Genomic DNA, 10530 nt, shown 5'->3' with positions numbered 1-10530 from the left:
TCATTTAAATCTATAAACGTATTTTCCAAAATGGCGAACTTTTCCTTTAAGGTGTTTAGCATCTCAATTAAAAAGCAATCGATAGATCACCGAACCAGATTCAGCCGGAGCACTTTAAGCACGAGCACATCAGCAGGCAGGCGGGGATGGAGACAAGGATGTTGATAAACCTGTAGTTCTCATCTGGTTTGTAAATGAAAACAACAACTAGTTGCATAAAATTGGAAAGGATTTGGATTAGTCGCTGCTTAGTTGGCTGCTGATGAAAGCATAATCGGTGGTGTTAATTTGCCCTCTTGTCTGCCTTACAGTGAAGTTGGCGTGCTGCTACTTCATCTAGCCGACAGTGCCTTTAATGAGAGTGAGTGCAGCGCCCGGTGTCAGGAGAACAATCCAGAGGAATTAGAGGGAACCGCTCGGCTGATGTTCTGTGTTCGTGTCTCTGGGCCCTGGGAGAATCCCATTGACTCCGCTGCTCATTAGACGCTGCCTTTGTCAGACCAAAATAAAATAGATATTAAGCAGTGAGACGGGGAGCGCTGCGATGCATCTTTAATTGGGTGCTCTCTGTGTTGTGTGTATGTGTTTCTCTCTTCCTACGATTACAGCAAGGGGGGTGTATCCGAGTGTGTGTATTCTTGCCAGATGACGTGCGCCTTTGTGTGTGAACAGGTCTGTGTTACATGTCAGTGTGTGGATATCTGAGGCGACCCCCCCCCCCTCCATCTCCAAGCGTCATCGTTCCCCAGCTCCTGACACCTCTCGCTGGGGAGAGCGAGCTGCAGCGTCAGCCTCATTAAGGCTTCCACTGTCTGGCTAATGAATCGATTGTGTGGTATCAGTGCTCCTGGCTGGCGTTCCCACAGTGCCGCTCCGCACCTCCTCTGGGGGCCTCCCTTCCACTGAGCTCTTAATCAGGAAACAGCCCTAATTACCCTGCCTCCCTCCTCCGCTTCCTCCTCCACCTCCTCCTCTTCCTCCCTTTCATTTCTCTTCCTTCCGCACTCTCACTTTCTCTCCTCCTTCTTGTCTTTCCCTCCCGACTTTATCTTTATGCTCCGCCGCCCTTTTCCTTTGTCCTTCTTATCTTGCTGCTTTCCTTTCTGCCTCTCTCTCTGCTATCATGCCTCATCCTTGGGCTAAAAGTGGAAGGGAGGAGGAAAGAGGAGGCATTTGGGAGCTCCCACAATAGCTTATATCACAAGGAAAAAAAAAAGGGGAGAGGGGGTGATGTATTAGGGGTGAGGGTCAGGAGGACTCAGAGGACTGAGACGGAGGTGCTGCTGTTGCGGATGTTATGAGGATCAGGAGCGGTTGCCGTGGCAACTGGTTGCCTCCCCCCCTCCCCTCCCCCACCCCAAAATCTCCGTCCTGTCTCTTCCCATCTTGTCCCGGCCCTCAGTACACCACCTCGTACACCGTGGCCTTCTTGTCCCCGGAGCCCGTCACTATGTACTTGTCGTCCGGGGAGACGTCACAGCTCAGCACAGACGAGGACTCCTTGGACTGAGAACAGGCGAGAGACGAACCAAAAAAAACCCAGGAGAGAGAGAGAGAGAGAAAGAGAGAGAGAGAGAGAGAGAGCGATGGATGGAGACAGATGGAGGGAAACAAAGAGAAAGATGTTAGAAAAGACATGACTCATCAGCTAATACTCAATCATATAAGACATATTTGCATTTCAAAACAGTTGGCAATTATTTCCAAACAGACGACTCCATAGCTCCAGGATGCTGACTCATTTGTCTGCTTCAATGTGTTCAGTGCTCTCTTTCTCTGGAGAGATGCGGCCTCATTAACTGCACGTTTAAGCATCACCAGCAGCACGAGTCTGATGCTCTGTATGAACTGGCGAAATGCACAATCCTCTTTTTTTCTCCACCACTTGGAAAACGAGACCTGGTCACCTGGCTTTAGCTGATCTAAAGCTCCCTGTAGACTCCTCCCCCTGCTACATCATCATTTATCTTCCTTCCTTCCTTTCTTCCTTCCTTCCTTCCCAGCTATCCTCCTCCTCCTCCTCCCCTTTTGCCCCTCTCTCATGTCGACTCCTCCTCGTCTCCTCCCCTTCCCTCCCTGCTTCGGGCACAGCAGGGCTGTCAATCATCAAGCCACCGGTGAGAGGCCATTTCACACAGGATCCCTCAAACTATACCAAGATAGCAGGCGGGGGAGATGGGGAGCGCTCAGGAGGGAGGGACGCAATGACAAGCCAAAAGATGAGTTTGGAAGTTGTGCGAGTCAGAGAAGCAGTGGGAATGAAAAATAGAACTAAATAAACAAAGAGGAAAACTTTGTTCTCACTATTTAATAGTTTGTGTTCGACATTGAATGCCCATTTTGAATAAGTTTAGTGAATTGTATGAACACAAATCAACAATGGACATTTTAAACTTTATTTTTTTATTCTTGCCCAAGTCTGTTAATGTGTTTTATTTCCGTAAAAAGATCAGAATGTATTCAGTAATATGTGATTAGGCATCACCGCCGATGTGACATTTGTAATATCTATGCCTATAAAGGTTATTTATTATAACAAATGACAAAACAGAAAGGGGAGAGAAAAAATGTACAACAAATGTGACGGACCAGCCGCCGGGTAGGAGAGAAGGGGGTAAAAAAAGTGAAGGTAGTGTTGGAAAAAGGGATTAAAATATTGAAGAGAAGACAGAGATAAACCAAAGGACAAGGAAAGAGAAAACAATGAGGGTAGAGGGACAGACTCGGGAGAGAAAGATAAAAAAGAGAGAGCACAGAGAGAGAAAGGACAACAATAAACAGTGACGCGAGAGGAAAAATGAGAGGGGCGTGGGGGTTAAAGAGAAGCAAGGAGACAGAAACTGGAAAGGACATTGATAAACTAGAAAGGAGGAAGAGGACAGAGAGAGCAGCGCTGTGTAACACAGTGACAGGAGGGAGCTGTTTGGCAGCAGAAACGTTTGGCATTTGGATAAAGCAGATAGCCAGCATTCTCCTTCAGTCCACAGGGAGAGACAGGAGCCGCCAACCTTGCTGCCCACTGTAGCTCACAGAAATATGACAGCCACACACACACGCACGCACACACACATGCACACACTGCATCTTAAATCAGAATCAGAACCATTTATTGCCACGTATGTTTTCACATACAAGGAATTTGTCCTGGCGGGAGGTGCATAACATTTAACATTTAACAATAAACAGAGTGCAATAAGTGGGAGCATGAATATTTACAATTGAATCTACAGTAGAAAATAATAATAAAATTAAAGTTAAAATAAAGTACACGAAATGTAAGTGTTATGTGAAAGTGACAAGTGTATTTAAAGATAAAGGAATATGTACCTTCATCTTCAAATGCTAGTTTCATTCACACCCAGATGAACTTTTATTGCAATATTAAAAATATTGCATCTCTGCATATTCATGTTTCCCAATTTTCTCAAAAAAATTGTGTTCTGTTCTGTTTTTTGTAAGTTTGAGTGTGTGTTTGGCAGCCTGCACTCTGATAAACATTCACAAGTCACCAAGGATCAACAAACCTGGAATTGAAAGAAAAAAAAAGTGTATCTCCCTCTAAACCCCCTCATCTGTTTCTCTCTTTTGCTTATGGCTCAGTGTGTGAAGCAGCGATATATAAATATATATAAATACACTCATATATATTTGTATATACAAATGAAGTATATACAGAGAACAATTGCGTACGTTTCTTACCTGGAAAATACTCGCGCCATATGGTGTCCTCCATGCATTCAACAGATTGTCTTTTCCTGTGCTCACAAACCACTTGCCTGAAATAACACACACCACAGAGAACGACAGGTTGAACAAAGAAAACAAGGTGGTGCAATATACTGTGCATATGCTGCATACCAACAGTGTGCGGCTGTGAATATTATAGAAACATCGATAAAGTTAATGTGTGTGTGGCTGTGTGTGTGCGCGTACCGCAGGAGGCGAACTTAAGGGAGAGAACGCAGCTCTCATGGAGGTGCAGCTGGTACTTGTCAGGTTTGGAGACATGCAGGACTTCCACGTTGCTGCTCTCCATTCCCACAGCCAGCCACTCGCCTGTCGGACAGTAGCCCAGAGAGAAGATCTGGAGACGGGGAGGGAAGAGAGGAACCAAAGGAAGGTAGACAATTAAATAGAGAAAGGAGGAGGGGGAGGACAGGAGAAAAGAGGCACAGAGAGGAAAACAAAAATGGGGAGATGATGTGAGGAAATGGATGAGGGAGGGAAGACGATAAGGTTGATGAGAGAATGGGAACAATGGAGGGAAATTGGGAGGACAGATGAAGGAATTAAGTAGGAATGGTGGATATCAAGGAAAAGAGAAAAAAGGAAAGAGTGGAACAGCAGAGATAGAGGTACATGTAGATTGAATTAATGCATTGGGAAAGAAGGAGAGAATAGCACGAGAGAGAGAGAGAGAGAGAGAGAGAGAGAGAGAGACAGAGAGAGAGAGAGAGAGAGAGAGAGAGAGAGAGGGGGAAAATGGCAGATGGAGAGACGGCAAGCAAGAGAGAAAGTCATTACACGGTGGATCGAAACTCATCTGACAGCGGTGGTCAACTCTATAGCTCTGTTGTGGCATTGAGGAGTGAATGAGAGAGCCAGTGTGTGTGAGGGCGCCTGTGAGGTGAAATCATGTTTGTTGATGTGTTTTTGCAGGTGTGTATTGGTTTAAATACCTGCAAGCTGTGTGTTTGTGTTTGGATGAATATGTGTGCAGGTGAACTTGTGAATAGTAGATGCGATGTGATGTGTTGCGATTACCCTGTAACATACTGTACTTGTAAATAAAATAGCTGCTGCTTTTTATATTTTTTCATGTGTGTATCTGTTATGCGAGTTTGCTGCCTCTTTTAGTGTGCTGTTTTAGTTTACGTGTACTCTGTGTGTGTCTGTAAGTTATATTTGTCGATGTGTTTATGTGCATAAGACCCTGTGATACAAGTGTGTACCTAAATGTTAGACCTGTTAGTCTTGTTGCAGTGTGTGTGTGTGTGTGTGTGTGTACCTGCGAAGTGAAGTCGTGCTGCTGGAGCTGCCGTCCCTCTCGGAGGTCCCAGCAGCGCACCGTGTTGTCCAGCCCTCCCGTCCACAGTTTGGTGCCGTCGTTGGAGATGTCGATGCAGCTCGCTCCGTCTGTGTGGCCCTGGAACTGCCTGCAGGGAGGAGACGCACAAGAGCTTCCAGATGAACACAAAGACATGCATTTACACACACTCTAAAGACATACTGTGTGCGTCTTTGCTTCTTTTCTCCTTGAGGTGTCAGATCAAGTATATTTTAAATCTTTCCTCCCTTTAGCTCTCCTTTCCCTCCTGTCTCCCTTTCTCCTTACCAGTTCATCTCACTCAATTATTCCTTCTTCTACCTTGCCAGAATCTGTTTGTTTCATCCTACCCATATCCCCTTTGGCTACTTCCTCCCCCTTCTCCTTACCTGACCATAGGGTTAGTTGAGGAAGCCTCAGACTGCAACGATTTTTCCTCCCTCTCCCCTTCTTCTTCCATATTTTATCTCCTTTTCTCTCTTTTCCTCTGGTGTCCTTAAAAAAGTTTCTGAAATGTTTCCACATCCTCCAGTCTTTCTTTCCCTCACCTTCCTCCCTCTCCCCCCTGTGCTCTCTCTCTCCTTACAGCAATCTATTTGTGGAGGTAAAGCACCAGTTTTTTGATGTTCTCTTTCTCCTCCCACTGTCCTCTCCTCCCTCTCTCCTCTTACCTGACCAGCGTCTGGTTGTGAAGGTCCCAGACGACAATGTTCCCATCGCTGCAGCAGGAGAAGCAGACCTTGTTGTCGGGGGAGATGGCCAGAGCGTAGCAGGCGGGAGCAGAAGACGTTAGCTCCGCCTTGATGCGAGGAGTGGGCGTGGCCAGATCCCAGATTGACAGCGTGCTGGCCTCCCCGCCGACGATCAATGTCCGTCCGTCAGGGAGGATTTTACAGGATCGGATGTAGTTATCCCTGTTCTGATTGGATATGATAAAAAAACAGTTATACCTGATTTTGATAAAAAAATTAAAACAGTACAAAAGAAGTGCATGAGGCTTTATGGGACAGATGGTAAAATGATTCAATAGCGTCCCGCTGCTGAGCTCCAGACTCAGGCACCTCCGGTGCTGGGACTTATTATGGAAAATTGCGTGTTTTCATGTTGTGAAGTTGGAAATCATGTCTGTTTCACCTGCTTTTTTCCATTAACAAAAAATGTGCATTATTTTATCTTTAGGATACATTAAATAAAGTAGCCTATATATATATATATATATATATATATATATATATATATATATATATATATATATATATATACATATTCAATACATTCATGTCTATTGTATCACATTATTTTAATATTTTAATAATCTTTTAATGTGTATTTTATGATGCTCGGACCCCGTTATGGTCACTTTGGTTTAATTTATGTTTTGTTTTTTGTTTTCTCGACTCCTGTACAGCACTTTGTGACCTTTGTCTGTGATAAGTGCAATATAAATAAACGTACTTACTTACATTCATGCCAAACGACCTCCACCAATAACACCAATGTAAGCAATACAACCACAATATTTGGATATAACTGTAACTTCTAAAGATAGGTAACATAACGCGAAGCAGAAAATAATGTATACTTATGAGCTTGCTAACGATATGTAGGGATGCTAAAGTCCAGAGCAAACTAACGTCAACATTAGTGGGGGGAAAAGAAAAATCACAAAGCTTGCTGCTTAATCTAATTTAAGACTTTAGACTTCAAAATATTGAGGTCAAATTATTTACCTCTGTAATTGGTAGAGGTTGTGTGACGCATGGTTTCATAACCCGATGAGCTGATCTGGCATATAAAATTGAAGAATATACTTTGTTCTCCAGAGCCTGGAGCTCAGCAGCAATCTCACATGATCGGTGACATAAAAAAATGTATGTGGACATTCATTTTGATGATATTAAAATACCCAATAAAAACAAATCAGGTCAGTACATACACACATTTGGTGGCATGGCCTACAGTGGGAATGTTTGTTGGTGTACCCATTTCTATTTTTATCAGTGGTGTGCTTGTGTTTGTTCGACTTCCTCCCACATGTCTCACCAGACAGTCCAGCTGGGCCATGGGGCTCTTGCTTCCAGGCTGGCTGATGTCCCACACCTTGACGCAGCCCTTGCCTCCGGTGTAGACGTGACGTGTCGAGGTGCTGATGGTGACGGCGCACACCACCTCTCCGTGGTTCAGGGTGTGAATCTGACGGGCGTGGCGAGGGATTCCCGGACCCAGCAGGGCGTCAGGGGGAAAGGGCACCGGCTGCATCTGGCCGTCTGCGCTCACATGGAACGAGTAGGCGCTGCAGAGACGGGAACAGAAATGAATCAATAGCAGCTAAAATGAACACAGTTTGGACAAAAGGGTTCTGCAAAAGATAGTGATGGACTGGAGAAATGGGCCAAACGCAGGACAGTCAAGATGGAATCAATCATGAGCAAGTCAAAGCAGAGGAGCGACAGGTAAATGCACATATTGCACAAAGAACCACGCACGAGTCGGTGTGCAAGTTGTGAGGTCTGACGCCACCATAATGGCCTTGGAACTTCAGCAATACTTTCCAAATTCCGGCAATTACTTGGCGCACTGGAGCTGTAGGTGGAATTGCATTAATGGCCGATTGTATTACAGGGCAGAGTCAGTGTGGCATTGCTAATGACTGATCAATACTGCACCAGTTGGAAGCCACGGCTGTTTTACGACTTGAAATTAGCACCACAAGAATGAATTGCTACTCTGCAACAAATGACAAAGACAACATAATTCAGCACAGCCGAATGGACCGAATGGTGTTGGAGAGAGTGATCTGGACACTTGAAATCCCACAGCATCTATCTTTGTTCGACTGAATCAATGTGCATCACTGAACAAGCGCACAATGACTAGCTAGCAGGAACTCATCTGGATTCTTATCCAATCCATATATTTTGGGATTATCACTGAAGAAGTTTTGATTTAAGTATGAGCATTGTCTGAGTCAGAGTATTTATTTAACCTGACATGATTATCCTGCTCATCTTTCACATGTATTTATTATGATCAAAAGCAAAGAAGATTAAGTTAGTTTAACTGTCAATATGATATACTATGTGAAGTACCCACGCTAGACATGCACACACAGGTATTAAAAGGCATTACATATGTCTATCTACCAAATGTAGATAGCACCCAACTTTCAAGCCAATAGTTGAATATCTACAGTGTGATACTCACGGCTTGCCACCAGAGGAACCAGGCAAAGAAGAGGACAGTCCTGGCGCCCTCAGGTGAGACCGAGAGTCATATGCCATCTGGTGAAGGCAAAAGAGCAGAAAATGATTAACAGCCTTGACGATAACGGCCTCCCCACTGCTGGCGTGCGCATCAACAAAAATGTAGCTTCATGTCGAAGCTACGTGGACGACAGGAAACCATAAAAACTGTGATGAAACAAACAAAAGTCGCTGAGAGGCTGAGGTCTGGTTTGCGACCAAAAGGTTTGCTGAGATCAAAAATAAGTTTAATAAATTGTATTGCTGAAAAGGATGGATTTATTACAACGAACAAAAAAAGATATGGCGAGCCACTCATCTTCTTTACCACACACAGGTGAACATGTGCTTATATCAACTATAAGTGTTACCGTCCATATCCATGTGACTCAACTCTCCAAATACCAAAATATCAACCATCACACACCTTGTTAACATTACCTCATAATGGATTGTTTCTCTGAATTAATTAATGGCTCCTACTTGAGCTACTTTGTGCTTGTTCATGTTTGTGAGGCTGGACGAGTGTACTGATAATAAAGACTACATGGAGCATGTGCTACACAGGTTAGCATTTTGTGATCAGATAAACGGATCAGATAATTTAATTTAATTGTAAAACTTCTCTTCTCCATGATAGTGAAGTGGAGAATGTAAACACAATGTATTTAATGCTACAGAGCTCATCCATCTAGCTTTACAACAGTCAGAGAGAGTTGATGCTGAACTATAAATCAAACCTTGACAGAGAAGAACAATTTGGCTTTTACTCACCATGGGGCTTCGGGAGTAGGCATTGGCTGCCGCGCTGATTTGTGGAGAGAGAGTTAGAGCTCCACCGAAACCTCCTGGGCTGGCCAGCTCCCCATTGAGTCCTGCGTGGGACACCACGCCAAAATGAGCCGGGTAAGAACCGGGGGGCACAGACATGGGACTGCGGAGAGCTGGGGAGGGAGGGAAAGAGGAAGGAGGGATTGAAGGGAAATAAAGAGGGGAAACAATACGTGGCGCAAAACAAACACAGGTCAAAGTACAAACACAGGTCAAAGTACAAACACAGTCACAGAGGGTATGAGAAGAACGGGAATCTTTTTCTTTCATTGAACTGTATTTGTTGAGATATCAAGTACAACAATGGTCTTCACTGCTGGCCGCAGAGAAGTAAACAGCAGGTAAGCTCCTTGCTCGAGAGCACAATGGTCATAGTAGATCAGGGTTGGAGGGGTCTATTTACTTTCTTAGTATTTCTCAGTCATATAGGCATATTTGTTCAATTAACTTTACTGTGATAATAACAAGAGATTTGGGCACAAAAACATGAAACTATCTTTGCATGAAAAAGTTTATTACGTCATAACATAAACAAACAAATGGGGAAATGAAAAACTGAGGAACAAAAGGATTTATGGTATGAAAGGCAGAGGAAGACTGGGTGGAAAACTCATTCAGGTCAGCTATTTGGTTTACTTTATAATAAAAATAAAAAAGCACACATACTACATACAGTATACACACACATACTAGGTGAAGATGAACTATTTGTGACGGTCATGTGATCGCCTGCCATGATTACGTCATCTTCTGGTGCGCGGCACCTCGCGCCGGCTTCCCTACTTCATGGCGAGTATAAACTAAGCTAGACAGTCAGGAGAGTCTCACCAAGAGGGTCTGCACTGGATGCTGCTTTGCTGACCAGGCGAAGGCAGGAGGTGCTGGGACCAGGGGCTCCAGGAGTAAGGGCCTCACGGTGGGACGGGGATGGGGTCCCAGACTTGGACAACGGAGACTGGGACTTATCCATCTGTAGAGAAGTCAAACAAGAAATATAACAACGATAACACATGGCTGATCTGTCATGGGACCTACAGTGTGGTGCTTTCTCACCAAATACTTCATTTATTACACGAACCATCAAAATGTCACTTATCGAATGAGCTCAATGAAAAGAGAACAGTTGGTCTCTGTAGTCCACAGCTGTGTAGGCACAGCTACTGTAACAGCTGCAGCTATCTATAGGCATTCATGCATCTTCTTAACATACAGTAGTTTATAGGGAAAGGACTAGTTACTGTTCAATAGTTATGGGTTGTACAGCTTTTAAGTATTTTACATTTGAAAGGAAAACACCACAAATGAAAGCATAACATGTACCAGGAATGGACAACCTTAGGGTGCAAAGTGAAAAAAATATTCTATGACAAACTGAAAATCTTCAGTCGAATTAAACATGTTGAAAATGAC

At 44.1% G+C, this 10530-nt stretch overlaps 1 protein-coding gene across 1 annotated transcript in view; it reads right to left on the bottom strand.

The window, feature by feature from the left end:
• Positions 1 to 1369: 1369 nt before the first annotated feature.
• tle2b (TLE family member 2, transcriptional corepressor b) overlaps positions 1370 to 10530 on the bottom strand; it is a 69477-nt gene continuing 60316 nt past the window's right edge. The window contains exons 12-20 of the mRNA XM_079220409.1: positions 9949 to 10090; positions 9064 to 9233; positions 8252 to 8328; positions 7091 to 7340; positions 5719 to 5966; positions 5009 to 5156; positions 3934 to 4084; positions 3700 to 3776; positions 1370 to 1506 (exon numbers count right to left, since the gene is read on the bottom strand). Of these exons, the coding sequence (XP_079076535.1) occupies positions 1399 to 1506; positions 3700 to 3776; positions 3934 to 4084; positions 5009 to 5156; positions 5719 to 5966; positions 7091 to 7340; positions 8252 to 8328; positions 9064 to 9233; positions 9949 to 10090 (1371 nt within the window). The 3' untranslated portion in view covers positions 1370 to 1398. The remainder of the gene's footprint in view (positions 1507 to 3699; positions 3777 to 3933; positions 4085 to 5008; positions 5157 to 5718; positions 5967 to 7090; positions 7341 to 8251; positions 8329 to 9063; positions 9234 to 9948; positions 10091 to 10530) is intronic.

The sequence above is a fragment of the Taurulus bubalis genome, assembly GCF_910589615.1.
Source record: "Taurulus bubalis genome assembly, chromosome: 7".
Lineage (NCBI taxonomy): Eukaryota > Metazoa > Chordata > Actinopteri > Perciformes > Cottidae > Taurulus > Taurulus bubalis.
This window is presented reverse-complemented; position numbering and strand designations above follow the sequence as displayed.